General features: G+C 53.6%; 8 protein-coding genes across 8 annotated transcripts; 3 read left to right on the forward strand and 5 right to left on the reverse strand.

The window, feature by feature from the left end:
- Positions 1 to 741: 741 nt before the first annotated feature.
- Positions 742 to 2,842, reverse strand: BKA58DRAFT_9173 (phosphate permease). The gene is made up of 3 exons (XM_046176187.1): positions 2,676 to 2,842; positions 2,395 to 2,624; positions 742 to 2,334 (listed from the first exon to the last, which is right to left on the reverse strand). The coding sequence occupies exons 1-3, from the start codon at positions 2,755 to 2,757 to the stop codon at positions 856 to 858; spliced, it is 1,791 nt and encodes a 596-aa protein (XP_046030735.1). The 5' UTR covers positions 2,758 to 2,842; the 3' UTR covers positions 742 to 855.
- A 1,991-nt stretch (positions 2,843 to 4,833) lies between these two features.
- Positions 4,834 to 7,298, reverse strand: BKA58DRAFT_372293 (fungal-specific transcription factor domain-containing protein). The gene is made up of 5 exons (XM_046169112.1): positions 7,150 to 7,298; positions 6,742 to 7,096; positions 5,561 to 6,692; positions 5,321 to 5,515; positions 4,834 to 5,272 (listed from the first exon to the last, which is right to left on the reverse strand). The coding sequence occupies exons 1-5, from the start codon at positions 7,268 to 7,270 to the stop codon at positions 4,991 to 4,993; spliced, it is 2,085 nt and encodes a 694-aa protein (XP_046030736.1). The 5' UTR covers positions 7,271 to 7,298; the 3' UTR covers positions 4,834 to 4,990.
- Positions 7,299 to 8,041: 743 nt separating this feature from the next.
- Positions 8,042 to 12,294, forward strand: BKA58DRAFT_446083 (uncharacterized protein; the record flags this gene model as incomplete). Its single annotated transcript, XM_046174176.1, has 3 exons — positions 8,042 to 8,380; positions 8,433 to 9,849; positions 11,210 to 12,294. The coding sequence occupies exons 1-3, from the start codon at positions 8,276 to 8,278 to the stop codon at positions 12,292 to 12,294; spliced, it is 2,607 nt and encodes an 868-aa protein (XP_046030737.1). The 5' UTR covers positions 8,042 to 8,275.
- A 248-nt stretch (positions 12,295 to 12,542) lies between these two features.
- On the reverse strand, positions 12,543 to 14,434 carry BKA58DRAFT_350265 (major facilitator superfamily domain-containing protein; the record flags this gene model as incomplete). Its single annotated transcript, XM_046168514.1, has 1 exon — positions 12,543 to 14,434. The coding sequence occupies exon 1, from the start codon at positions 14,382 to 14,384 to the stop codon at positions 12,543 to 12,545; it is 1,842 nt and encodes a 613-aa protein (XP_046030738.1). The 5' UTR covers positions 14,385 to 14,434.
- Positions 14,435 to 16,355: 1,921 nt separating this feature from the next.
- Positions 16,356 to 17,912, reverse strand: BKA58DRAFT_396212 (alanine aminotransferase 2; the record flags this gene model as incomplete). Its single annotated transcript, XM_046171345.1, has 3 exons — positions 16,356 to 16,610; positions 16,660 to 17,456; positions 17,504 to 17,912. The coding sequence occupies 3 exons, from the start codon at positions 17,910 to 17,912 to the stop codon at positions 16,356 to 16,358; spliced, it is 1,461 nt and encodes a 486-aa protein (XP_046030739.1).
- Positions 17,913 to 18,561: 649 nt separating this feature from the next.
- Positions 18,562 to 20,444, reverse strand: BKA58DRAFT_372303 (26S proteasome subunit RPN7-domain-containing protein). Its single transcript, XM_046169113.1, has 3 exons — positions 19,911 to 20,444; positions 19,052 to 19,860; positions 18,562 to 19,001 (listed from the first exon to the last, which is right to left on the reverse strand). Exons 1-3 carry the CDS (start codon positions 20,364 to 20,366, stop codon positions 18,809 to 18,811), a joined length of 1,458 nt encoding a protein of 485 aa, XP_046030740.1. The 5' UTR covers positions 20,367 to 20,444; the 3' UTR covers positions 18,562 to 18,808.
- An 81-nt stretch (positions 20,445 to 20,525) lies between these two features.
- Positions 20,526 to 22,464, forward strand: BKA58DRAFT_372304 (mRNA capping enzyme-domain-containing protein). The gene has a single exon (XM_046169114.1). It carries the CDS (start codon positions 20,726 to 20,728, stop codon positions 22,124 to 22,126), a length of 1,401 nt encoding a protein of 466 aa, XP_046030741.1. The 5' UTR covers positions 20,526 to 20,725; the 3' UTR covers positions 22,127 to 22,464.
- A 334-nt stretch (positions 22,465 to 22,798) lies between these two features.
- Positions 22,799 to 23,724, forward strand: BKA58DRAFT_306644 (peroxin-11; the record flags this gene model as incomplete). The annotated part of the gene is made up of 3 exons (XM_046167124.1): positions 22,799 to 22,865; positions 23,021 to 23,304; positions 23,368 to 23,724. The coding sequence occupies 3 exons, from the start codon at positions 22,799 to 22,801 to the stop codon at positions 23,722 to 23,724; spliced, it is 708 nt and encodes a 235-aa protein (XP_046030742.1).
- Between the last annotated feature and the right edge of the window lie 3,957 nt (positions 23,725 to 27,681).

Genomic DNA, 27,681 nt, shown 5'->3' on the forward strand with positions numbered 1-27,681 from the left:
GTGCCCTTTTCGGGAACCCTTTGGCCCCGCCGCGAAGTCTGTCTTGCACCGTTTACACACGCCGAGGTTGTTCCTTCTTGTCCTATGCGGTACCTATTTACCCTCAATCCCTTCTTTCCTCCTTCTCTATACCCCACCCTCTCATTAATAACTTCCAAACAACGCCAAGCTCTGGCTATATTCCGTGAAGACGGTCAAGTTTAGATACAGCCAACCTGCCGGTAACCGAGTCTTTCTTTTAGACGATGTCCCCCTTGACGCGACTGAAGCCGATATCCGCCATTTCTTCCAAGGCAATATGATCCTCGATCAGATTCGCGCAGTTAATCCACGAACGTGGGCAAATTTGTGAGTATGCGTCATGTTCGGGCATGTCCATTACATAGATATAGCGAGTAACTACATCCGTGGCTCTCGTGTGCGCGTGGAAGCTGCTCCTTTTGGCAACTACATAGGTGAGCTTTTTATATTGAGAAGCTCTTGATAACCTTATTTGCTAGTTGCCCCACAGTCAACGATAATCACGACGGTTTCGTTCGCCCTGGACTTTCTGGCCCTGACTCGGCCTCACCCGGAAGGCCCTACGTGCGTCGTGACTTGCACAAGGGTACCTACCGAAGGCAGTGAGAGCAAATCAAGAAGTCAGTAGGTCTATCGCAAGTTCTCCAAGTGGTAATGCAAGCATGGAAGAAAGATGGGACTTGATGAAATATGTGCATGAATAAACAATTCGCATGCTAACCACCCGAAGGTGCCGCTACTAAAACGCAGGCAGGTATAAAAGCCAATCTATCATCCTTTCCAAGGAAGCGACCACAAACACTTCTACATCCCCCTCTTCCCCGATAATTCCACTCAGCTGAAGTGAGGAGCGTTAAGCACAATAGCGCAAGAAACACCACCAATGGTGCCCGCAATAGGGATAGTCATAATCCAGGAAAACACCAGCAGACCCACTCTCTGCCAGTTAACCGCCTTGATCGTACCGTTGCAAAGACCAACACCAACTGTCGCACCCGTAATGCACATGGAGGTAGAAACAGGAAGCGAGTACTGCGAGAAGATAAGGACCGTAAGCGCAGCGCCCATCTCCATGGAGCAACCTCTGCTAGGCGAGTGATAAGTGATCTTGTTACCCATGACCTTCATAATGTTGTAGCCGTAAGTGACGAGACCGAGAGATAGTGTAGCAGAGAGGACGGCGAGTTGCCAGACGGGTACGGATGCCTTGGACTGCGAGGCTTTGCCTGTGTTCCACGCGCCGTAGATGACGGCCCAGGGACCGACGGCGTTTCCAATGTCGTTGGCGCCGTGGGCGAAGGAGGCGGTGCAGGCGGTGAGGACTTGGACGAAGGAGTAGGTGTGCTCGACTTCGTTGGAGTACTTCTTTGCGTGGCTGTAGACGCGCTCCATGCGGCGGCCTTCGGGTGTGCCGTGGATACCGGTTTGCGCGGCGTGGATGTCGTAGTTTACTCCGTAGAGGGCGCCAACAACGAGCATGGCGGGGATACGCTTTAGGATGATGAGCATGTTCTTCTTCTCGTAGATCTCGCCCGTTTGGATCTTGTTCTCGTGGAGGTAGCGCATGGCCCAGCCGAGGGGTCCCTTCTTTGCGCGGAGCTTGGAGTGGAAGCGCTCTTGGCCTTGGGCGACGAGTTCCTTGTAGCTGGTTTGCTGGTGCTCGGAGACGTCGGTGGAAACAGCCATCTTTTCGGGGTCGCGGGTGGCAATGCCCTCCTCGGAGTCGTTGCTCTGCTCGGGCTTCTTCATCTCCTCGTCCTCTTGGACGACGGCGTAGTCGGGGACGACGGCAGCCTCGGCTCCATCCTGAGCGGGGCGCTTGAAGAGAAGAGGACCTTGGAAGACGTGGTACCAGCGAACGGTGTGGTCACGCTTGACGACCTTGGCGTGTAGGTAAGGGACGAAGAAGAGGAAGGACAGGAAGGCTAGACCGACACCGCAGGACATGGTGACGGTTGCGACATACCACGCTGGCTTCTTGTTGAGACCGAGGTTGGGCGATCCCTTGTAGACGATGGAAAGCGTGCAGATGGTTCCAGCAACCAGAAAGAAGAAGGGTGCGGTCCAGATGGCCCACGGGATGGGGTTCTTGCGGACGTGGACCGTCATTTTGATCAACATGAAGATGATGGCACCGAAGCAGGCAGAAGCGGCAGGTGCCATTCCGAGACCAGCGAAGATGGCACCAAGACCTTTTCCCTTGTTCCAACCCCATTGTACATTGGCAGCACCGGCAACGGCGACACCAACACCAGCGACGGAAGAGATGAGCGAGTAAGACGAAGAGACGTGAGCGGAGTGCTTGGTGCACCACTACATGTAAAAGTCGAAGTCAGTGTATGTTTCATGTGCAATTCGTACAAAGACACTTACCATAACCCACATGGAGGCACCAGCGAGAGCACAAGTGAACGCAAGCATCTGAACACCGGCGTCGCCTTTGAAGGCATCGGGGGGGATAATGCCGTTCTTGATGGTCTCAGCGGTACGGGCACCGACGGTGATGGCACCGACCATCTCGAAGATGGTACCCAAAATCATGGCCTGGCGGTAGGAGACCGAGCGAGAAGACACAGAGGTAGCCCATGCGTTGGCAACATCGTCTGGACAGTGTTAGCTTAGGGCATGATGAAGTGGTAGTAGTCTGGACGTACTGGCACCGTTATTGTATGCGTCGAGCATGGCAAAGAAAGTGCCAATGGCGAAGACATAGTTGTACTGTGTAAGACGCGCCATGATGACTGATCCTCGAGCAGTACAAGTTGCTCAATGACAAAGAAGGTTGTTTGAAGCTGGAGCTGGGATGCCGAAAGTAAAGAAGGAGCCTCCGTGAGACATGTATATATATTGAAAGAGGCCCTTCAGGTCGCTCTTTGCGGCGGAGAAGGCCCGTATTGGCTTACGGCGTCAATCCTTTCGATAGATTCCAGACTGATGGGTGACATCCGACGCCCTACATTTCCAGCTACTATGCAGCCACCACTCAGAGGCCGCAACGTGAGAGCATTCGCCAAGAGAACGTGTGCTCGAAGTGAAGTTGTGATTGGGCAGGGCGTTGAAGGATGGCGGATTTCTTGCCAAGGCCGTCAAGATTTCCCCACTAGCGCAGTCAAGCAACTCTGGTGAATGATGGCGGAGCTTAGCGCTTTCAGCACGCAACCTCTCATTGAAGGTACCAAGCCGATAGCTTTGACAGCCATGTCTCTTGGCCGCATCTTGGCGAAGCTCGTAGTGTTCGGGCGTGGAGTGGTCTCGTGTAGAAACGTCAGCCAATAGGAACATCGCACGCCAAAACGTGGGTAACATCAACGGTCGAGAGACGTCGACATCCGTCTACCAGCTGGACCAGGCCCTCCCACGGCCATGGGTCCTGCCATCTCTCCCACCCATCTTATTTGCTCATGCATTAATACACCTTCCAGAACAGTGTCCGGAAGCTGACGGGCAGGCCCAAGAACTTGCAACAGACTCTGCTTGGCGTTTCCAGCATGCAAGCCGAAAGATTAATGCCTATGGCTACGCGACTGACACCGTGAGGTCTGCCATCTCCGGAATGTCGTCTAGCGGAAGTAGCTCCTGCGCGATTTTCGAGCCCATCCCTCGCGAACCCCGAGGTCGCGGGTCTGACCAACAGTGAGTCTGCATCACGACACATGGTGTAGAAGAATGATGCGGATGCAGTTGGAGGGCATCAGGAGGGTGTTGCGCTTTGATGTGCGAGGACACGGATAACCCCGTACAAAGTTAGTGACCTGCGAGTAGCTGGAGTTGTCGGCGACTTCCTGTGTCAAGGCGAGCCGTAGTCTTGTTGTAGGTCAGACGATATATTTGATGTTGAAGTGCAACCCGGACAGAGGGGATCTCGAGTGGCATCCCTTGGACCTGTTGCGAATTGCCGGTCAACTCAATTAGGGCCCGGCTCGGTGGTATCATGCGTAAGCTGGGATCCGTTTACCAACAGAGGCGAACTCTTGGCCCGCCGCCAGCCGCTATGAGGAAATACCTCCATGACGGACTCACCATCTGCATAGATGATCCTGAGTGACTATGTTTGCCATCAGACTACGCGAGTCCGGTCTCTTGGGGTGTATACATCAAATAACGCAGGAGTATTCAGTGGTGCGCGGCGATGTAAACCATATCGCCGCTGGTGTAGCATCGTGTCGATAACTCCGTGGTGACCAGGACGCCGCGGGTGGTTTTGGAGACCAGATTGATTCCGCTGCAGTCGCCATCATCCATATCTGACCAATAGGTGCAGGCGGATTCGTGCCTTCATTCCTTGAGACCGAAAGTTCTCAAAGAGAGTGTGAATGCGTCGCCATCTCCAATACATTGCGCCGGAAGCGTGACGCGTCGAAAGTCGAAAGTCCTTATCCCGTCTCTTTCAAGCAAACCGCGCTAGTCCAAACGGGTAAGTCCCCTTCTCCATCTAGAGAAGGACCGAGCGACGCCGGTAGCAGCAATAACGACATCAAAGCCATAACGCGTGATTATTACCTTAGAATTGACGAACGGAATAAGCTGTAAGGGAACACGTCAGGACGTTGCGAGATGTAGTCAATTTAAGCTTGTGGATCGCCCTCCACCCCAGTTCGGTGTGTGCCCATCATCCCACAAAACAAGCCGCCCGTGTGCCGACTTATCCGGCTTCGCCCTGCACCTACGGCATCTTTCTGACGAAACGAGTGAGGCTTCAGGTACCCGTTTTGTGGGCATCTGCGATGAGTGGTAAGCTTTTTTTTTCAAGCTTTGGCGTGATTTGGAAAGTGATGTGGCGATCTTTGCAATGGCGAGGTGGTAGAAGGGGAAAGTCATGGGGTGATACGCCACGATTGCATCCTTTTAACATGGATTAAAAGAAGCTGCCGATGACGCTTGCTTTGAAGCATTATTACTATTATTACAATGTAACAGACGAATCCGCCTGTTTGCTCCAGAACGATAACGCTGAATCACGAACCATGTCTTACTGATAACCGACACCCACCTCACCCGGAAAACTAGCCCAGAACTCCTGTGTCGCATTAATCATCATCGCTTCCAACTCCTCATTTGTCAAGGCGAATGATTCGAACGAGTCGAGATTGAAGGTTTCGTCGGCTTCCAGTGGGGGCACCGCTGGAGGCGTGTTCCACGAGAAGTTGGACGAGTAGCTGTTGGGTGTGGGCGCTGCGACAGGCATGGGGCTTGTAGCGGGCAAGGGGCTCCTGACGGGTGGGTTGGTAAGATTGGCGATCATCGGTTTGCGCTGGTAGTATGTTAGCAGATTCTCATGATTGGGGTGTGGAGGACGTACATCATTGTGCTGTTGTGAAGGGGATCGGCTGGAGGCGATGTCTCGAGCATCAGCTGGCTTTTGTACAGGCGAGGGCTGCAACGCGCCATAGTCGATCATGGCATGCCGAAGAGCTCGTCGTTCTTCGGGTGATGCCGGGCCGTCCTGGCCAAGTATCGAGCGGTAGTACGCCTGCATGCGTCTGATGGTATTATACTGGGGCTGTCAGCATGTGTTGTTCAAATATTCTGAAGTACTCACCCAGGTTTCTGCCATTGGCCATTGTGTTTTCATCTCTTTCAAGAAGTTGCACCCCTGGATTACGCTTTTGCGCGCCTTCTCCCGCCAGCGAGGATCGTCATCACCGCTCGGGAAGTTGAAACTATACAACATTGCGCCGACTGCTGTGTAAATGGTAAAGCCAATCCACGGCACTAGGCCTCTTAGGAAGTACACGCCAAACGTACGCATCTCCTCGAGCATATCCAGGACCATGACCGAGTCTTTGAACAGCTCCTTGCGCGAAGTCTTTTCCCACTTCTTCCACATATCCCGATGCTCGTCATAGGAGTTTGGCGTCTCTTCGGGATTGGCTCCATTCTGCTGAGGACCAAGGACGGGCAGATAGGCGCGATGCAGGAACATGTAGCTCATGAAGTGGATGCAGTGCATGTAGCAGTACGCTTGGCCTTGCTCGACGGCATTGTGGCTGTGGAGAGTGAAGAGGTCGTACTGCAGACGCTGCGGGAGCGAGGCTTTCCAGCCCTCAAGCTCATAGATGAGCTGCTGAAACTGCGACGAGGAGGTCCATGGCAGTTCGCTCTTGAGATCCTCAGAGCACGCCCATCGCGCGACTTTACCCCATATGTTGGCAGCGCGCATACTATAGCCAATGATACCAATCTCTCCTACAGGTAGAGCTACTGGCGGCATGCGCTGTGTGTTGTCTAGCTGTGGTGTGCACACAGGCTCCCCGAAGACAAAGTCCTCGCGCTCGCAGGGTAGCTGAATCTTCATGTCGGCTGCCGTCAACGATCTCTTGCGGCCCTTGCCGCCACTGAGGAGCGAGTCCATGAGGAAGCAGGTCCAGGCAGTCCGTCGGCGCACTTCAGCCTCGATGAACTCCTCACGCGTCGGCACGCGGTTTCGTGGGATGCCGGTCTCACGCGTCAGGTCCATGACTTCAACCAGGCGTATGGCCATGCCCAGGTATATCCAGGCCCGTCTTCCGTTTCCGGCGCCCCAGTCATGGCCCGTCAGCATCAACAGGGCTTGGACGCGGCTTATCGAGGGCGTCTCGAGGTCCTGCTGCAGGATCTGGCGGGCGTGGGCGGCATAGGCATTGCTGGCTTCAGTCTGCGACCGGAAAGGCGACGGCGGCTCTTTGACGAATCTACGTCATGTTAGATACGCGACTGAGTGCATTGTGAGTTGCAGCATACCTAATGGCCAGTGCCAGGATCGCCCAGGCCATCCATGGCTCGAGGGTGTGGTCACGGATCTTGCGCAGCAGCGTCGGCGTATGGTGGAAACTCCACTTGTAGCTGCATCTGAGGTAGCTGTTCTTGACCTCGTCCGTCAGCAGCTCGAAGGGATCGAGGCCGTCGAGCAGCGACGATGCCGCATTCGGCGACGCGTGCTGTGCCGCCTGGGTGCCGTTCGGCAGATGTGCGTCATGGCGGCCCTGATGGGGCACTACAACCGTCGTACTCGAGTTGCTCGGTGTCGGCGTGTCTCCTGCATCTTCAGAGGGCCGTGGTCGCTTGGGCTTGCGGTGTATCGCACTGGTTCCTGGCGCTATCGACTGTCAACACGCGCCGCTCTAGGGGATGGCAGAAGCTTCGACGCACCTGGGAACTCGCACCGATCGGCGCGCCCGCACTGCTTGCACCTGTCACATGGCGGCCGGTCTTCGTGGATGCACTTCTGTTTCGCTGACCGACAGGACACACACGCGACGGGATTGCGCATAGTCGCGATGCCTGAGAGAAGCCAAACATCGACGGGGAGAGGAACGACCCTGCCTCGGTCGCTCTTCCCCGTCGCGATCTGCTCTCCGCATCCCGTGCCTGCCCAACATTCGCGCTAGGCCGACCACCGCTAAAGCGAGGACATCCATGAACCTTGTGCGTATTTTTTATTTTTTGCCTTTTCACATGGGAACTCTTTCACGATATCTAGTCAATTGTCACCATCTCCATGTCTCTGGCTTCAAGCATGCTTAGGCTTGGCAACGCAAACACCGACCATGAGGATGCCCCAGGAAGGAACGATCCTCGACATCAACCCGTATGAAGTAGTCGCGACAACATCGTCACACCCACCATGCGATACAGCATTCATGGATCTGGCCTGTTGCCTATCCCTATGGGGAAACCTGAGCAAGCTATGTCCTTTACGGTTTGCTATCAAAACAGTCGTCCCATCTTGTTTCCCTGCACCGTCTCGCTCGATTCTAAGTTATTTCATCTTCTTCTCTTGTACCGAGTATGTTCTACGACTCAGGTCATCTTACCAAGTCTCTTCCTGAGCCTCAGAACTGTGAACAGGGCTGTAGCCCGATCGCCACTAAATTCTCATTCTTCATATATGATGACCTCAACTGAAGCGTGTACCGTACACGCAGAGCAGAAGATTTATGAACCATCGTGACTCCTCTCATTCACCGTTCAGTCTTAGTCGCCCTTGTGCTGGTCTTTCAAACCACGTCTTTGTCCAACACCCATATTCACTTTGCACGGACCCAACCACCACGCGTTGCTAGCATTCTTCCCCTTCACTACCCACAATCTATTCGTAATAGTCACTCAATTTCTGATTTGGGCCTAGTGGCGTGTACAATAGCACATACTCAACCCCTGCTTGACTACACGAACTTTGATCCGACATCCACTTGATCGTTTTCGCTTTCCAAGTCCTACTTTCGTTTTGAAGACACGCCTACTAGCAATAAGATAACGCCAGCCCCAAGGCGCAATGGCTCATTCCTCGGCCGTTAATCGCCCTGGCTACCAGACATACGCAGTTCCCCTGCCTGGCGGAAAGAGGAAGCGGGCGGCTGCGAACAGCCAGTCAGAATCGGTGAGCTAGATATCTTCATTGTTCGTCCTCTTGAGCTAACGCAGAAGCCTAGGCTGAACACAATGCGATTCCCATGGTAGCGCGCTTGAAGAGGAGTCGCCCCAACCAGGACGAGTACAACGCCAAGTACATGGCTGAGATGTGCTTCAGCGCGTACAAGGCGCGCTTACGCATGGCCGGCTATACTCAGTATACCGCCGATGTTGCGAACGAATGGCGAGAGGATCTTGTCGAGACATTCAGCCACGCCGCGTTGAAAGGAACCATCAAGCAGGATGCAGCATCTCGTCATGTCGTCCCTCGTCTGACAACTCTTATCCCTCGAAGGAACGAAAAGAAGGGCGAGCTTGTGAAGGACTTTGCGAAGCACTACGAGACTGTGCGAAATGATATGATGGTCATCGACAGGGTGATGGGAAACGGTTTCAAGGTCGGTGAACGATCTATCATCGAAGTACGCGAGTGTCTCAATGGCCTACACTATATTCTCGCCAAAGGAGAGCAATGGCGCAACGTCATGCCTTACACACCGCTGCCAATATACCGCCTTCGAGCCCTCCGCGACCTGATAAAGTACTCACGGCCTCACCACCTCCTCGGCGATCTGGTCACCAACATTGAAGACATGGAAAGTTGGCTCAGCCCGCCACTTGCGAGCTTTATTTTTCCGACTGGTTCGATCGATGAGACGATGGATACGTTGCAGGAAGCAACCGAGGACAAGATTGCAAAGACCAGCATCGGCTCCTACGCACAGCAGATGGCAGAATACCGAGCGCAAAAGGCCAAAGTCCTGCGTCTGCAGAAGGAGGAACAGGCCCGTCCGCAAGAGAAGGAACGTCTTGAAGAAGTCCAACGAGGTCAAGCAGAGCGAGAGCAGCTGAAGCAACGGATCAAGTCGCTCGAGACGACTGCCGCAAAGGAACGCGCTCAACAGAGTATGAAGAAGGCCGTAGAAGCCGAAGCAACAGCTCAACGCGAGAAATCGTACCAGGTTCAGATTGCGCAAAATGCAACTGAGATCAACAGACTCAAAACCGACCTAGCCAACCTGGCTGCTAAGCAGGGAACCCAAAATAAGCCCGAAGCCACTTCGATATCGTCATCTCCAGTTGTTTCGGGACAGATTGGCACTTCAATAAGCTCGTCTTTCAGTAGCAACCAGACTTCACACCATCCTACGCCGAAAGATGAAGACGTCCAAATGACGGACGCTCGAGGCTTTGATAGCTCGCAGCAAGACCCAAAGATCTTCGGTCCGGTCGGTTCTTCAGCGAACAGTATACGCGGTGTAGGCCAGTCAAATCCCTTCAATGCTGGTATCACCAATGGCGCCCTCTCACATCCTCTCGGAATGTCAGCCGGCGACGGCAACTTCAAGGCAGCTTGCCCAGCATACAAGAACGGGACCTGCACATTAGGCAGGAGTTGCAAGCTACCCCACACCGCGTGCAGGTTCTGGCTAAAAGGTAATTGCAAATACGGTGGGAGATGTAACCACAGCCATGACCCTTTCTTCATAACAGAAGTTGCATCAAAGAGCCAGCCAAGACAAGCTTCACGAGCTGACCAAATGGTCATCGATTTTGTCCCTGCACCACGATCCGGCAACTTCTCCCAAGCGAATCCCTTTTCTAGTCACCTGCCGGGTGGTTCAACTCCACTCGGTAGGGGGACGTTGGGGAATGGGCGATCTGTCTTGCAACCCAAGCAGCAAACTCACACTTTCGGCTCTCATCCTAGCAACATCATGAATCCGTTCGCCCACGCTCCACTACTAGTGCCAGCAGTGCTCAAATCGACACTTGCTGAACGTGTAACAAGGGGCGAACAGCCCACCTCTTATGACAACCCAACGCCATTTGGTTACCATACCCCACCAACTGGCCCTCGAGGGAGCCGTTCGCTCGCCGACAGAATAACGAAGAACGATCAACCCATCTCACTTCAGCCCCAACATCAGCTTCCTACCATTCGTATCGAACAATCCCTAGAGGACATCATCAATGCATCCGGAGCGCGCAGGAACGAGAAGCAGGTAAAGCTGCTTCAATCAGAAACTCTCTGCAGGTGGCAAATGATTTCGCCAAATGGGTGCACGAATCCTGGTTGTGGCTATGAACATGATCCACCAAAGACAATGGGTGCGAGGGCTGGAAAGGGAGCAGCTGCGCGTGGCTCAAGGAATCCGTTTAGCCAGGTTTGTGATATACTGAGGGGGAAGCGGTAGGCATGAGGATACGATGGAGAGATCTTTCTTTGGAAATCGTCACGGGATATAGGCAAGGCACCGACACGATTGTACTCTGTTGTGCCTGGCTCTCTTCGACTACTGCGTAGTCTTTATGCTAGGTCATCATTTGGTCTACACTAAGCTTCTGAGCGAAGGCACGTTCTTCTATCGTCTATGCCGATCGCATCAGCACTCCAAGATACGACTCTATTCACCGACAATGTTTCGGCCTCAACCTGAAACCCGCCTCATGACTCATATACTTCCACAACCTCCGCTACGTTAAGTGCGGTCTCAGATCCCATTCTGAAGCCGCTGGACAAAGCGCCACTAGACATGAGTTTTCGGACTTGGTCTCGGACAAAGCCGGGAGTTACCCCATGACCTTTGTAGCCACTGACTCTTTGTTGTAGAACTGATAGCTATGAGCCAGCATTGAGTCACATCTTTTAATCGAGACACTGTGTTACAATCTGCATCTGCATCTCTGTATCTTCCTTCGACCAAGAGCCGCACCTAGGCATTTACGATAAGTAAGATGGGAATGTCAACGGTTACAAATATATTAAACTGTACCGGAACGGGCTGCCACATAGACATCATCAACCACATCCAAGCCATTCAACAAAACTGGTTCATCCACCCCTCCACCTCAGAAGAACCCATTCTCCCACCCTCACTCCTCGCCGGCGTCCCAATCAACTGCCTCCCAGCCGCAATCATCGAAGCCATCCACGAGCTCTCCACCTTAACAATCGGTCAACGAGACCGAGCGCACAATCTCCTAAACACCTATTTCCAAGCGCGCATCCGCGAAGGCTCATACAGCGGCAAATCCCAAAAGATCTTTGCCATCTTGGAAATCAGCGATGTGAAAAAGGCATGTGAGAGTTTGCGAAGAATGAGCCGAGGTCGCGAGATGCAAGGGCCCGTTCCAGTCAAAGAAGATGCAATGAGGAAGAGGAAGTACTCGATTAGACACGAGATGAATGCCGTTACTGAAGAGGAAGAAGACGAAGACGCACAAAGACTAGCCAAACGACTGAAAGAAGAATTATGCGTTATTTCGGAAGACGACAACACCAAGAATGAGCCTAGCATATCAGTCTGCCTCAATTTCGAGGATATACCCACGCCTCCAGATTCAAAAGCTACAATAATAACAGCAACACTTCCTTCTACGACTACAACACCCCAGACTCAACGCCGGAACCGACCCCCTCCGATTGTCATTACAGAGATCCCCACTCCTACAGGTACCTCCCCTGGCATCGTTCCACCGTTTTCTTCTTTCACGCCCCTTTTCAACAGCCTAGCACAAGAATTCGGCGGTGACCCAGACACACCGTGTCCGATGCGACAGAACACTTACCAACCCCAGCTTCAACAATCACAGCCAGATCTCCTCAACATTACAGACAACAGCTACGGTGACGACAAAATCATCAGCAACGATAATGCCAACGGCAACGGCAATCTTTTTGAATCGTATATGTGCGATACATACCCAGCCCCTAAAATTGATCCTCGTGTCCAGGCAGCGCAGAGAGCGACGCACGAGTTTAACGTGAGGAGGATGGAGGTAATTGAGGCGCAGAGAGTGTTCGAGGGGGCGAGGAGGAGGTTTGGAGAGGCGAAAAGGCGGATGGAGGGGATGAGGGGAGGGGCGGTATGGCGATGATTAAGGGAATGGAGATGGACATAGGAAAGGAGGGTGGTGGTGGTAGGAATGTGGGGTTTTGTTTGGATAGAGCGAGGTTTGTAGGGATGTCAAGGCATGCCTGAACTCAGTGCATTGTATTTAGTAGCATTCGATCATCTTGCCCCTGTATCAAAGTAGGAAGAAACAAGTAGAACAATTCCAACACCATCTTTGTTGGTTTCTTATCTAATAGCTCGTTTGCAGGCTTTCTGCCCGAAATTTCTACCTCAAACCTCACCACTCCTCCTCCTCACCTCCCCCAGCTCAACATCATCCTCATCCATCTCAATCGCACACTCGTCATCCTTCCCATTCGGCTTATCCACCTCCTCGTCGCTACCATCCACATTAACCGGTGTAACAACCCCCGAATCCACAGCCCCCGGCGTCGTACACGCACTACCCCCCGTCTTCTTTGCCTTGAGCCCATACACCGTATTAAGTTCCTTCCGCATCTTGTACTCTTTCTCGCCCCACGTAAGACAAAACCCGATTCCCGCTAGAACCGCAAAAACAATCCACACGCACTTCAGACTCTGGGTAAACGCATTGATAATCTCGGCTTTGATGGTGGGGGACGTGGCTTGCGTGGCGATGAAAGAAGCCGTAGCGCGTTGATATGCCTGGCCGTTTTCCAGTTTCCCGCGAGCGGTCGTAGAGGAAATGGTGGGGAGGAGAGAGGCGAAACGGATGTTGAAGACAGCGCCAGGAATGGCGACACCGAAGAGAGAGCCTGTGCCGCGGAGGAAGGCCCAGGAGCCTGCGCTTGCGCCGGTTGTGGATTCTGGGAGCTTGACCTGGACAGCGGGGAGCATGGTGCTAATGACTATACCGAGACCAGCTGCGGTGAAGAGTTGGAGGGAGAGCCAGACGCCGATAGAGGATTGCGCGTTGAGTAGGGTGCAGAGGGCCAGACCCAGGGTCATCAAAGCGAAGCCGATGATGTGCATGGGTTTGTATTTGCCCCAGTAGCTGAGTAAGGGGCCGCCGACTGCGGCGAGAACGACGACGACGAGAGTGGTTGGCATGACTTCTAGCCCGGACTGTGTGGGTGAGGAACCCTTGACGGCTTGGAAGAAAGGCGGGAGGTAGAATTGGAATCCGTACGTTATGAAGCCGTGCATAGTGGTTAGTGCGAAGGCGATGTTTGTAGTTCGGTTCGAAAAGACGTGCGGTGGCATGATGGGGTATGTGCAGTAGGTGCTGCATTCCCAGAAGCCAAAGCCGATGAGGCCCAGGATACCGAGGACCATGGGTATGGTGACGGAGACGTGAGACCATGGCTTTGGTGCGCCGCCTGTGCTGAGGGAGACGAGTAGCATGAGAACGGAGCCCGTGAGCATGCCGCTTCCCACGTAATCCACCTTCTTCAACTCTTGACGGAGCGATGTTTCGGCGGTCGTGCTACTTCCACCGACGTTTAGCCAGCGCCAGATGACGACCAGGGAAATGGCGCAGACGGGTATATTGATGAGAAAACACCATCGCCAGCCGTGTTCAGCGAAGACTCCTCCGAGGAGTGGACCGAGTGTGGTGCCAGCCGCGAAAGCAACGTGCTTGATCGCCAAGTACGGACCTCTCTTTCTCAATGGCACGATATCACAGAGAATCATCTCAGCGAACAGATCAATGCCACCGGTTCCGAGGCCTTGGACAATGCGTCCAGCGATGAGCACTGCGCCGTTCTGTGCGCCGCCGCAAATAGCTGAGCCCACTGCGAAGACGGCAACAGCAGTCATCATAGGAGTTTTCCTTCCCCACATATCTCCAAACTGAGAGTAGAGGGGCTGGAAGATGGTGCTCGCGAGGAGGAATGCGGTCGCAACCCAGGAGAATTTCGTGCCGAGATCCAAGGCCTCGGAAATGGTAGGGAGGGCGGTGTTGGTTACGCTGCCCTCAAGAGCGGAGAGAAGCAGTGGAATGCATATAGCAATGAACGATTGCCAAAAGCCCTCCGATCGCTTCCATTTGGCGGAGGGGGTCTGAGAGGGGAGGGAAGGTGGAAGCGTAGGGCGACTGAGGCGGCGGGAGAGGGTATTGTTGAAGACTTGGGATTGAGTAAGTGGCATGCTTCCCAAGTCCTGTTCTTCAATGACGAATTCGACTTTGCGCTCCGCCGTAGATGGTGTCGTACTCACTGTAGAGTCGGATGAAGACATCTTCGAAGAAGTGAACGTTCCCCTGGTACTCCTGGAAAGGACTGATGAGTGAGGATAGCGGTATATAAAAGGAGACCCTGTTTAGTAAAAATTTCTCTCAGCAAGGAAAAATAACTCTTCCACCTTGCGACCGTGGTAGCGAGTCCACGTTACTTCCAGATATGTACACAGCTCAGTTCACACGCCGTGGCGCTAACCGTGTTATATACCTCTCCTGTCCGTGAGTATACTCAACATGTCCATACTACCCACTAGATAAATGAAGCACCTCTGATAGTATGTTGTATTACGAATGTGTTGTCGTGTTCGCGCATGATGAGGATGCGGTACCGCGGTAGAAGACCCTCTTTACATCTGGCCCAAACGGCGAGAGCGAATGAGCTCGTGTGAGAGACGACGACCCTGACATATTTCGCTGCAGGAACGCGCAGCTTAGCGATACCTTCTTGTTGACGAAAATCTATTGTTGTCAACTTCGACCATTACCGATGCGTAGCCAGAGATGGTGGGCTCATGCCACGCGTGATCCACTGGTAACTCATTGATATTATCCAGCCACGCCCATAGTTTGGCCTAAACCGCTTCGAAGTAGTGTTTCGTGCGGATCTTGCCTATCTGAAGGCTGGAGGCGTGAATCATGCAACCTGGAGGGTAGGGCCGTGTCCCAGTGTGCCTCGGTGCATAGTCCGCGAGAAATATCGACTGTCTCTGCAGTCCCAGATTATTCGAACATCTCGGTTCAGTATGGCGTTTTGTTCTCTTGGGAGGCGCGCGTGTTCAGCTGACGTACACAGTATATTAACCAGCCTTGAACGCCACCGCGACCCATCTGTGTCGCATAGCATCGACTATGCAGGTGCACAGTCCCAACTCTCACCTCCGCCCCGGGTCCACAAGCTCAAAACCAGGTAACTGCATCCTCTTCAAATTCGGACAACTCCTCAGCAACAAACTCGCAATCCGCGTCGAATCACTCCCATCCCTCACATCCTCAACCCAAACCCCCCAATCACTCTTCCTAACAAAGCACTCCACATTCCCCCTAATCACCGCATCCAAATCGACCCCCTCACACTTCGGCCACGGATCCAAGTTCCCGCCATACGCATGAATCACGGCAAAAGAACGGACTAGCTGGCGATGGGGCGGAGATGTCCAGAAGAGGAGGGCGAGAGGGCGCAGGTACTTGAAGTCCGGGCCGTAGAGCGTGATGTGCGTGTAGAGGTGGGCTGTTGCGAGGCGGTTTAGGTGGCGGGAGACGAGAGTGAGGCTGTGCAGAGAGGTTCTGGAGGGGAGGTGGGAGAGGATTAGGTCGAGGAGTTCGTCGGGGAGGGATTCGAGGGGGGAGAGGTGTGTGGTAGGTGAGGGGGAGGAAGATCGGGTTTGGGTTTGAGTGCACATTTGGTAGTGGTTGTGGTGTTGGTGGTGGTGATGACGACTTCGATAATGACGATGATGTTAGGTAGGCGAGATGAAGTTGTTGAGATGGAATTGCGCAGGAATTACAGAAGAATAGCTAGGGACGTAGACAGATGAGACAAAAAACATGCAGAATAAAAAGGCACGCAATATACTTGATGATGAGCGCTGGTGTGGAGCTATGGATATATCCCATGTCATAGGTCATAAGCCAAGACAAGGGTCCATTCAGGTACAATGCACGGCAGTTGCGATGTCGCGATCGTCTTCGGATATATCAGTCCTCTTTACCCCGCCCCCACCATTACTACGTGCTTCGGCAATTACAGAGGTCAAGGCATGATAAGAGACTGGGGAATGGTAGTAGAAGAAGTAGTGTTATTCGTGACATGTATGTCATCTATAGCGTATCTCAAAATACAACCATATCTACGCGTCTAGCCCTTCTACCGACTCTCACGTCTACTTGAACTCCTTCATAAACTCCTCGTGGAACTTGACAATGCGCCCTGTCCAGTCGGTTCCAGGAGCAAGGAAGGTGGTCCTGAAATGCAGCGTGCCTTCCTTCTGTCCAAATCCTGTACCAGCAACAACACAGACACCTGTGGCATCGAGCATGCGGAAGCAGTAGAACTCATCGGGTGCACGGCCTTCCTTCTTGGCCTGTTGAACGGCCTTTTCTGGGAGGTGGATGGTGGGGAAGAGGTACATGGAGCCCTGATGTTGGGGTTAGCTATGCGATGTGTAGTGGGCATGGAATACGTACCTGCGGCTCGTTGCACTCAACACCTTCCATCTGCTTGAACGCCTCGTACAAGGCATACGCGCGCTTCTTCAGTCCGTTGAAGATGCCATCGTACTCCTCCTTGTAGAGCTCGTAGCTTGGCTCGCCCTCCTTTGGTGGGTTGACCATCATCTCCACAATACACTGGCCCAGCACTGGCGGGCACAGTTGGATGGAGATGAACTTGTAGACCTCCTGCGCAACCTCTGGGTCAAAGCCGATAAGCTCAAAGTAGCCACCTCGATGACCACACTCGCCGACCATGCCCTTGGAAACCGAGTGCAAAGAAGCAAGCTCGAGGTGGTCGTACTGGCCGGGTGACTCCTTTTGCAGGTCGCGTAGAGCCTTCTTGAAGGAGATGAACTCGCCAATGAAGACGTTGGTCTGGTAAACCTCGTCGGCGATGACGACGAGACCCTTCTCGGCGGCGAACTTAAGCACGGCCTTGATGTCTTCGGCGGGCAGCGATGCGCCAGTAGGGTTACCTGGGTTAATGACGCAGATAGCCTTAACATCGGTACCCTCCTTTACAGCCTTCTCGTATGCAGTCGCAATCGAGTCGAGTGATGTGCCCCATGCTTGGTCTTCGTTGAGGTAGTATGGCACGCAGCGGGCGTCGAGAACGGAAAGCGTCGCGGTGTAGAGAGGATACTGGGGGATGGGAACCATGATACCGGTCTCGGGCTTCGCGCAGATGGTGTGGAGGAGGGTGTTTACACCTGACGAGGCGCCGTTACTGAGATAGATATCCTCGAACTTTGCTGGGTAGCCATCACGACCTGTCTCTGTCAGTCCAGTCCTCGTAGTTGTATAGTGAGGTACACACGCTCAATGTACTCTGCGACGCTCTGCCTGATGCCTGGTGCACCCTGACTCTGACTGTATGCGCCCACGCTCTTGACCTCCTTCAGCAGCTTCCTTGCGCGATCAAGCACATCCGACTTGTATCCCAGGCTCTTGAGCAGGACATCCTCGTGCTCCAACAGGCCGGGGTTCTCGAGTATACTCGCGACCTGCCTGAAGAATGTGATTGGCTTTTGGTCTAGCTGCTGAGGGTTTCCGATATTGGCCGCGATGACAGTGTCGAAGGGCAGGTCCTTGCCCTCACCCTTTGCTAGCTTCGCGCGGTACTCTTCCGACTTGACGGCTAGTTCACCACGGACGGCATACTTGGCTGCCTTGACGTGCGGGTTGATGTTGCCAATCTGCAACACCTTCTGCGGTGCCTTGGACATGATGCTTCGACTATGTGGAAGGTGCGACGGGGAGTTGTAAAGTTGGGTCGGGACGCGTCCAGCGAGGAATGGAGATAGGGTTTGAGGGGTGGAAGAGGTGAAGGGTCTATACAGGACTAAGGTGGTGAGCACACGTCCAGACTATAACTTAGCTCAGGCGAAAAGTGTATCTCTGAGCGCTACTCAATCCCGCGACGTACTCGAAACACGTAGATGATGTGCGTCAATGGCTGGTCTATATTTTTTATGCTGCGTCGCGTGGTGCCCCACTACGTGTAGGGTAGAGCCACTACGATGCTGCCCCTCGGTGGCTCGGCGCGTTGCGGATGTGCGAATCTCTTACGCTTTACCCGTCGCGCGTACAAAAGAACAGTGGGATCAAATACCTCTAGAGCCCACGCTGCCACCAAGGCGTCGACTGGCCATGGCTAGAGGGCGTAGTGAACAGGCGCATGGCAAAGCCGATGACGGCGACATGTCGATGGACCCTGATTGATGCTTATCGGCGGCTGCTCGAGGCGATGACCCCACCCACGCGGGTCTCAACCAAGAGCTTGGGTTGGAGCTTGTTACGAACGATGTGATGTAAACGTGGGCGTGGAAATGATTTTGAAGACGCGGGACGTCGCGTGGGTATGTTGTAAGGTTGAAAGGAGCATTGCTTTTGTGTTATCTCACCGCACCTTCATAATACGCTCGTTGAGCCGCACATGCATCACGGAGATATCGGAACTAGGTCCGCGATGCGAATATGGCAATGCCACCCGGGGAGCCACAACAGGAAGCACAGACAGACAGTCATGGTATGCTTTTGTTTTCATTCAGCGGTCTTTGCGCTGGTATGTCTAAGTCTACAATGCCTCAAGATCATTACACATCCACCTCGTCGTGACAGTCTAGCCGCGCTCACTGCCCCTCAGCCTGACGGCCTGACCGTACTTCTGCAGCTTGGTAATGAGCTGGTCACCCTGTTTGACCACGTCTGCGTACTGCTTGTTCTTGTCGTCGGGTCGGTTGGTCTCGATGATGCCCTTGACGCGGTCGATGGTGCAGGGTATGCGGTCGGCGGCGATGAAACGAGCGAGGTCCCTAGCTGTTGTTAGCGAATGCACTGTATGGAAAGAATAAATATCGCTCACTTGTCAAGGAAGTCAACGGTGACACCAAAGTCCTTGGCCATGCTCTCTAGGCCAACGACCCTGTACGACTGGAGGAGTTGCTGGTATCCCCGTAGGCGCATCTCCCTCACGTACCAGCCACGGTGCTCGTACATGTAGCGGTCCTGGCTGAGGAAGTTGGTCTCTACCTCTCCAAGAGCGCCGAAGAAGGTCTTGTAGTCACCCTCGTACAGGCTCTTGACAAGCTTCGACAGTGGTGTGAAGTCAACAGGCACCTCCTTCTCCTGTTGTCCGCCAAGAGTGGTGAGGTTGACAAGGGTGGGCACTGGTGTCGCAGTGGAGCCTGACGCATCTGCCATTTCCTCGTCGCCGGCTGTTGGTCCTGCTGATGTCTGGCCAGTGATTGCCGAGAGTTTCTCTTCTGAGGTTCCGACGATGGCCTTAATCTCAGGCGCATCCACAACCTTGGACTTGAAGTCGACACGTTTGAGTGACACCGAGCCAGCAAGAATGGCGTAAACGACAAGACTTGAGTAGCTGCATAACTCGTAGCTGGTGAATGTGGACAAGCTGTCGAGCAGTAGCGGGGCGGCCTGCGAGTGTGATCGGACGGTGAGGTAGTGTAGACCAGTGTATGCCTTCAAACGGTTGCGACGATCCCAGTCACCACCGCTCTCTACCAATGCGCTGGCCCGGTCAATCGACTTCTTGGCCAGTATCCTGTCGCCGAAGAAGAGCGCAACGCGTATTATGGCGAGGACGAGGTCGATCTTGGTGCCTAGGATGCCTGTCTTCTCGAAGATGGCCTCGTAGCTGGCGATGGCTTTGTCCTGGGTCTTGATTAGTCCCGCCATGCGACAATATACACTACTCTGCATACCTTGTCCCCTATGCGGTTGTAGAGCTCTGCGCGCTTGCCCCTCGCGGCTTGTACTTCGGTCTCGCCTGCCTTCTCTTCGGCCTCTTCCTCCTCCTTCTGTATCGCCTCGAGCTCCTTCTCGCTCTCCGCCTTGAGGCTCTCATAGAGTTTCTCGTCCCACGACAACGGGACTTCTAATGAGGGCGTGCGTGTGGCAAGCATCGTCGCTAAGCTGGCAGACGGTCTCCGGTTCTTGTTTGGCTGGTCTGCGCTGCCCTCGCCCTGTGCATTCAGGACACCGTCTACCGGGTGGGCGAGGTACCGGTAGAGCGGCGCCATCTTGTTCTCGGTGATGGCATCTTGGACCGACTTGAGGGCGGCTTGCTTGGCTTGTTTGGAGGCGGAGGGATTGGTGAGCTGGAAGATGTTCTGCGACAGCTGGAGGTCGGGGTACTTGGCGAATTGCGGATCACCCATCTTGGAGTTTGCTTTGCGGTGTGAGGGGATGGGCGGTGGTGGGTAAAGGTGGACGGGGCGTGACCGTGTGCGATGTTGCTATGATGAATGATCTCCGCCGCTCGACTTCCGCCGACGTAGTAAAGCTCGCGCACGGACAGCCTTTGAGACCAGCGGAAACTAGAACTACAGAAGCTACCTAACTCGCTCCTTCTACCTTCTCAGTCTTTCTTTCTATTTCCGGTCGAGGCTAAATTCCAAATTTTCGCATCGGAACAGCCCTTGAAAGATCTCAGTCAAGCCATTGCAAACTACCTATCCTCATCCAACGCGTCGGACTTGGAGCCGGCCTTCAGACGCGTACCACCAAACTTCACAACATGGCGAACAACGACCAAGGCAGAAAGCGTGCGCGCTCACCCTCGAGATCCCCATCACGGTCACCACCCCGTCAGCGAAAGCGCCCCGGAGCAGGTGCCCGAGTGTCAGCCGCCGATCGCGAAGCCGCCCGAAAGCGTGCGCAAGCGAGAGAAGAAGAGGCGGCGAGGAGGGCCCAGCAGGAAGCCGCGCAGAGAGGTGTGCACGATGTCGTCAAGCAGCATTACAATGCCGTCCCGGAGCGAGGCCGCGAATGGCGCAACACAGACAGCAAGATCAAGGGCCTGCGCAGCTTCAACAACTGGGTCAAATCCTCCATCATCCAGAAATTCATCGGCGACGAGCGGAACCTCAAGATTCTCGATGTCGGATGCGGAAAGGGCGGAGATCTGGGCAAGTGGGAGAAGTCGAGGAAGGTGGAGCTATACGTTGGATGCGATCCCGCAGATGTGTCGATCAAGCAGGCCAAGGACAGATTCGCCCAGATGCAGAGGAAGAACCGGCGATTGTTTCACGGCGAGTTCTACGCCAAAGACTGCTTCGGAGAGTGGCTAGGCGACATACCCATCATCAAGGAGGTTGGTATCGATCCCGGAGCCGGCGGCGGCAATGCCATGAGCCAGCGCTGGGGCGGTGGTGGTTGGGACATGGTCACCATGATGTTCTGCATGCACTACGCTTTTGAGAGCGAGTCCAAGGCAAGAGGCATGCTGCGCAATGTCGCAGGCGCGCTGAAGAAGGGGGGACGCTTCATTGGCTGCATACCCAACTCGGACGTGCTGTCGCAAAAGGTCATTGAGCACCACAAGGCCAAAGGCACAGCACCCCCTGATGTGGACGGTGCCGATGACGACGATGACCGCCCCGCATTCGCAAGTGACGACGAAGATGACTGGGACCCGGAGAAGAGTCTTGATAGCCCCAAGCCCGCTGATACCGAGCACGCGAACGACGACAAGGCAGGCGGGTCGAAGAACAAGGAGAAGGAAAAGGAGAAGGAGAAAACACAGGACGAACAAGAGGACGGCGAAGTGGAGGACGAGGGCTTCGGCTTCGGCAACAGCATCTACAGCGTCAAGTTCCCAGGCAAAACACCCTCCGATGGCACATTCCGTCCTCCGTTTGGCTGGAAGTACTCGTACTGGCTCACTGAAGCTGTTGAGGCGCCCGAGTACGTCGTTCCCTGGGAAGCTTTCCGAGCGCTGGCAGAAGACTTCAACCTCGAGCTGCAGTATCGCAAGCCGTTCAGGGAGGTTTGGGATGAGCAAAAGGACGACCCTATCTTGGGTCCTCTCAGTGAGGTAATGAAGGTTAGGGATCGCTCGACTGGCCGACTCCTGACTTCGGAAGAGGAATTGGAAGCGGCAGACTTCTATCATGCATTCTGTTTCTACAAGGTTTAGATGGGCAGCATTATCGGCGTCTGGGATCTGGCAGGAATGCCTGGGGTGATGATGGAAAAGTCATCTTCAACGTGTATAATATTTTCATATGGCAGGACAGATCAGGTTTGTGAGTCAGATTTGGAAGGGCTCCCCGATGTTCATACTTTACGCGACAGCCAAACAAGCTCATTGAACTATCACTGCATACAAATCTCGTCTCGTGTGCTCCTGATGTTTACCAGTCGGCTGCAAAATGTCGCGATGACAACAGAATGTAAGAAAGCCCGAGACATGATGGAGGTTAAAGCTATCTTGTAGAGAGAGTGCTTGAATAAAAAATACTACATGTAGCCAACATTCACATGTCACTAGTAAGCCCCTACGCGTGCCCCAGATCACGTTGCCCGTGACGCAGGCGGATCGAGTTGCCGAGGTCGGTCGCGTTTTCCCCGGCAAACGGGGCCTGGCATGGCATCAGAACCAAAGCCCGAACTCCCTGCGCTTCCGCAACCCATCTCCGCATTCCACTACCACACTCCCCCATACGTTCCTTCCTTACTCGAATTCATCATCTCGAGAGCAAGCGCGCGCCCTAGTCCGACTTACAATTAACACGACGATTCGAAGCTGGACTTCTCTCCTTCGCGATACATACTAAGCGTATTCGTGGGCAGCGACTCGGCCGATAAGATGGTTGCAGATGCCTTGGTTTACCACCCGACGGTGTCGCATTATTTGAAGTTTGTTGCGACGACTGGTACGCTTCTTCTTCTCATACCCCATATATTCCCAACATATACAATGCTCCTAACCCGCGCCATTCCATCCCATTTCACCTCCGAAACCCCCGTCTCACCTCCCCCCGTATCATACATCCCAACATGAACACCCCCCACTAACTCTCCCTTCCAGTCGGACGCGACAAAGTGCTCCGCACCCTCCAATACTTCTCCCGCTTCCTCGCCTGGTACTTGTACCGCACGAACCGACCGGCCTCGACCATCGCTCCGTATGAAGCGACCAAGAAGACCTTCGGCGCGACGCGCAAGTTGATGCGCGTGGGCAAGTTTGTCGAGCACTTCCGCGCTGCGGCTGTAGCCAGCGATGCCAAGAGCATGGACCCTGTGCTGAGGTTTACGGCCGTGGGCAGGCAGTTGGGATATGCGTTTTACATGCTTTGTGATAATGCTTGTGTGGTGAGTTTACATGCACCTCGATAACATAAGACACAACAGATTGGGAGACTAACAACCACCCAGCTCGACGCAACATCCATCCGCAAATCCTCCTTCGCCCCGCGTCTCCTCCGCGAAGGCTACCGCGCCTGGTTCGCCGGCATCTCCTTCTCCATCGCCTCCGGCCTCTACCAGTACTACAACCTGCTCCAGCACTCCAAGACCATCACTCAGTCCTCGGACCCAGAGAAGGTGGTTGAGACGAAGAAGTTGCAGAAGGAACTTAATGCTGTCAAGGTGCAGTTGGTTAGCGATCTTTGCGATATTACTATTCCAAGCTCCGCGTTGGGTTGGGTCGATCTGGATGATGGCATTGTGGGCTTGGCGGGTACGACGAGTTCGCTGCTGGGGGTTTGGGGGCAGTGGAGGAAGACTGCTTAGGCGTGATAAAGTGCGTGGGGATTATGAAGAGGTGGGAGAGGGGGTTGGGAGATGGGATGTATGGGATATTTTCAAGTTACTGTTTGCGCCATTCGGTTCGATTTGCTCCATACTCCTGTTGCCTATATAATGTCATCGTTCGAGACGTACGTGCCCTTCTCTCTTTGCCGCTTCTTGATCGCGATTGTCAGTCTTCATCATTATAACCTCAGATACCTGTTATGTCCCAATCCAATCTGCGTTTCCATCATCAGATATTACCCCTCAACGCTTCGTGTTATTTGCCGCACTTCCACCCTGGGCTCCTATGGCGATGTCTCTTTCCCTTCTTCTTCTTGCTTCCAAAGAAGCTTAAGTCAGACCAGATATGTGCATCTTCGGTTCGCATGTTGTTTGGATTACTTGGAACAACACCGGTACAGTATCAGCTTGCTAGAAACCACAAACAAAGCATGTCAGCTCCAAGATCATTTCGCGACTTAGAGTATCATGTAGCGCTAACGGAAACGGATGTGTGGCAGCAAGTCACAAACCACTGCTACTGCAAAGACAAACAGATCCATCGGGATACATTTGGTAGGACTTGCGGTGCTATGTCGGTAGGATGTCATCGCGCGTTATGGGCACGGTTGTGGAGAGTGGAGAAAACTTGATGCTGCCTGAGTTGCAGAGCGGATGTTTATCTTCAGAACTAGTACGATTGTAAAGGGTGTTCGGCAGTTTCCAGGATGGCACGCAGGCACCCCATGCAAGGGAAAAACTAGACAGGTGCCCCGAAGTCTACATTGCCCTAACATTCCGAGTCTGTAGATTGTTGAGGTAATGTAGCCTGCTCAGCTATGTTTTCTAATAGTCGTACTTCGCGCAGATAGGTGTCCAGTTTTTCCCTTGAATGGGGTGCAGGGTTACTTCTGGCCTCATGTGGGCTGTTGCGGAGTCAATTCTGTTCTGGTGTGAGCTCCCTGTATACATCGGCTTACTTGCGTATGATGGATGACACAGCCAAAAGACCAGGACGAGTGACATTACCTTGCCCTGCTGTACAGGATACTGGATTGTAGAAATACACTAGGCTTTGTCGCTACTTTGAGGTTGCAGACTATTAAGCAATCGTGTTTTTAATATCTGTCGGATACTTGGCGGGATTACTATGCAGAAAGCAACGAGGTTCATCACACACAGTTCGCACCGATGCAAAACCCGCCGATGTACCGCAATCGCCCCGACTTCTCCCTACTTTTCCCCAAGATTAAAATAACGTCACCCAGAGTGTAATCGTATGTAACGCCTGAGCGATGATAAGCCCGAAGACAGGAATACCAAGGCGGGGGCATCGCTAAGTCTGCCATGTCTTGGCACCGTCTGCTTGCACCCTAAATGAGTAGCCACAAGCGGCAACTCACCCCTTTGGGAGAAGACCGTCCCACTGGATGGGGACATCAGTCGGACCATGAGTCGGGTAGTTCTGCCGCTTCCGTTGTCACGCAACGTGGACTTTCTTTTGGGTCGTACAGTGGATTATCAAGAGGGGCTTTTGTGGATTCGTTCAAGAAGAATACCGGAGGACCGCCTGTTCGAGATAACGCTTTGTAGGCCCGCATTCTGGTGGAGTCCGCGTGGTGAAAGGCTGAGGTAGGCGCAGAATCGATACCGATCTTTTGTGTGAAGAGGAACATGGAGCGAACGTATATGGTCGGGTACAAGCGGTATGGTCATCGTTGCTGGTCTAGATATTGTGATAGCTGTTAGCTGTTAGCTGTTAGCTGTTGGTTGCATCGATCGCTTGGTCTGAGGTCGGCAACTACTGCCCGCGGAACCATGTTTGGTCCTAGCCGTCGCCGTTGAGGATAGCCACCGGATCTATGTCTGAACAGGGTCCAGGGCAGTGCGGACAAAACGGTGAAGCAGAACTGGGGCGCTTGACTACATCTGCCATCAAGTTTACGAAGCCATGTTTCGGCACGTATGCCAGCCGTCGCGCAAAGTCCGATTCAAATTTTCCGATGTGCTGTTTCACTGCCATCATGGATGTTGCTCCGTAAAGGTATACGCGTTCACGTCGATCTGACGAGTGATGGAAGTTGCAGATACAATGCGGGAAAGTGTTATGCTTTTTCCATCGAACCGCTCTGAGCCGCTCTGAGATCACGAAGGATGCCGGGGATGGATTCTGATACAGTAGTGGGAGCGATGTTGCGTTTATCGATGGCCTCGAACGGCAGCCGCGTTATCGCAAGCTTGCTTAGGTACACGGTCCACGGTGTTGCGAGCCTCGAAGCGTTAGCCGTCTTCCTCAATGTCTCTACTGCGATAGGAAAGCAAATATGCCGAGGCAGCTGTGTTCTTCAGTATAGCTGAGAAAGAGTAATATGGCTTCAGCTAGATAAGGTGTTGCGCCTCATGGCAGGTGGAGGGTGTGTGGCCATGCGACGACGTTGGGCAACTGCCCTGTTGATCTCGCATGCTTTTTCCAGACCCTGGCCGCTTACCACCACCCATGTTGAGTCGTGAACCCCCCTACACCCTCACGTTTCATCGCTTTTCATCTGACCTCATCATGGACCCGGAGAGGCTGCCGGTATGCGAGAGCTGCATTCCAAGGTTGCGTCGATACTACCAAGCGACATTGAGGTAGAAACAGGGCGCGGGGCGTGGTTATGGCTGCGGCGTGGGTTCTCTTTAATCTCCTACCCATAATGCAGCACGCCCTTAGTCCAACTCTCTTATAGCGACACATTCACCGTGTTGCAAAGTCGTAACATGCCAGATCCATGAATCGCTCCACGAGGCCCAGCACTGCCATCAGATACAGTGGGCTGCGCTACAGACTTCCCTTGCCGATAATTGACCGAGGCGTAGTCCTCAAATGTTTGTTGCCCCGAAGGCCCCAGGCTGGAACTGCCATGGCGGATAGGAGGTTAAAAAGGAAAGGGACATGGGGACAAAACGGGACGCTTCCTGGAATACCGCCGTGCCGCTACAGAACCATCGTCGCGTCATGGCCCGGTAAAGCACCGTGTCGCCCGCCCGCTCGAGCTACAACCTCCGCCAAACTGTATACTTCGCGTCCAACTAGACTTATGTTTCCATTGGCCGGCTCTCAAATGCGATGCGAACCATACGGCAACACCGAGATCTCCATGGCCACTGTTGTCATCAAGGCCATGAGACTTTGCAAGCAGGGGGGCTGGCTCTATAGCTGCTCGCTTAGAGTGGTGGACCCCCCGGAGAGTCGTGAAACGAGTCATCCACTCTTGCGAACCGTAGCTGTTCGAACGACCTGCGACCATTCATTCCACATCATGCTCCTTCATCCCGACGCCACCAACGGGAGCTTCCTTCGCAAAGGATTTGATCTTCAATAGGATCCCCTGGATAAGACAGGCTGCACGCTCGCTCACAAATCTTGGACTCTATTGGCTCGCCTGTCTCCAGCCGGCTTTCTTTCCTTTGTTTGTGATGAAGCGACATTACGGCGCATCTATTGCAGGAACTCGAGCAAGGCTAGGAGAAGAAAAATCAAGAAAATGGCATATATTCAGCATCTAAAGCAAACCTAAGCAACAAAGTTCTGGGCTATCTGGTTTCAGGCAACCAGGTTGCAAGGCTGTTTTGCGGGGTACCAATCAAACTCGACTGTCGGCAAACAGTCCTGTTGCCACCATAGCGCGCACTCTTGTCGACTTTTTCCTCATCCTGTTCGTGGCTGCAACACAGGTGAACGACAAGCGATCAAACAACCTTCATGACTTGCTTTCGCCCCCCTTAGTGTGGACCCCTGCGGCGCCCCCGCGTTGTAGTTCGTCGACGAATGTGTAAATGATAGGTCGCCAGCTTAGTCAAACGCTATCTTCGAAAGAAGCGTTGCCAGTTACGCCAGTGTCTAATGTCTCACAAGGACCGAGTAGGAGAAGCCCTTGCGCTGCAACCCATCACACCTATCACAGCAGGGGTTCG

The sequence above is a fragment of the Alternaria rosae genome (assembly GCF_020736505.1).
Source record: "Alternaria rosae strain MPI-PUGE-AT-0040 chromosome Unknown BKA58scaffold_1, whole genome shotgun sequence".
Classification (NCBI taxonomy): domain Eukaryota; kingdom Fungi; phylum Ascomycota; class Dothideomycetes; order Pleosporales; family Pleosporaceae; genus Alternaria; species Alternaria rosae.

Coding starts and splice junctions, on each gene's coding strand:
- BKA58DRAFT_372304 (XM_046169114.1), top strand. CDS start 20,726: ATGGCGAACAACGACCAAGGCAGAAAGCGTGCGCGCTCACCCTCGAGA.
- BKA58DRAFT_372303 (XM_046169113.1), bottom strand. CDS start 20,366: ATGGGTGATCCGCAATTCGCCAAGTACCCCGACCTCCAGCTGTCGCAG. Junction 19,861..19,910: donor ACAACCGCATAGGGGACAAG/GTATGCAGAGTA, acceptor ATCAAGACCCAG/GACAAAGCCATCGCCAGCTA. Junction 19,002..19,051: donor ACCGTTGACTTCCTTGACAA/GTGAGCGATATT, acceptor AACAACAGCTAG/GGACCTCGCTCGTTTCATCG.
- BKA58DRAFT_372293 (XM_046169112.1), bottom strand. CDS start 7,270: ATGCGCAATCCCGTCGCGTGTGTGTCCTGTCGGTCAGCGAAACAGAAG. Junction 7,097..7,149: donor CGATCGGTGCGAGTTCCCAG/GTGCGTCGAAGC, acceptor GACAGTCGATAG/CGCCAGGAACCAGTGCGATA. Junction 5,273..5,320: donor CTTCACAACAGCACAATGAT/GTACGTCCTCCA, acceptor ACATACTACCAG/CGCAAACCGATGATCGCCAA.
- BKA58DRAFT_9173 (XM_046176187.1), bottom strand. CDS start 2,757: ATGGCGCGTCTTACACAGTACAACTATGTCTTCGCCATTGGCACTTTC. Junction 2,625..2,675: donor CGCATACAATAACGGTGCCA/GTACGTCCAGAC, acceptor AACACTGTCCAG/ACGATGTTGCCAACGCATGG. Junction 2,335..2,394: donor GTGCCTCCATGTGGGTTATG/GTAAGTGTCTTT, acceptor TTTTACATGTAG/TGGTGCACCAAGCACTCCGC.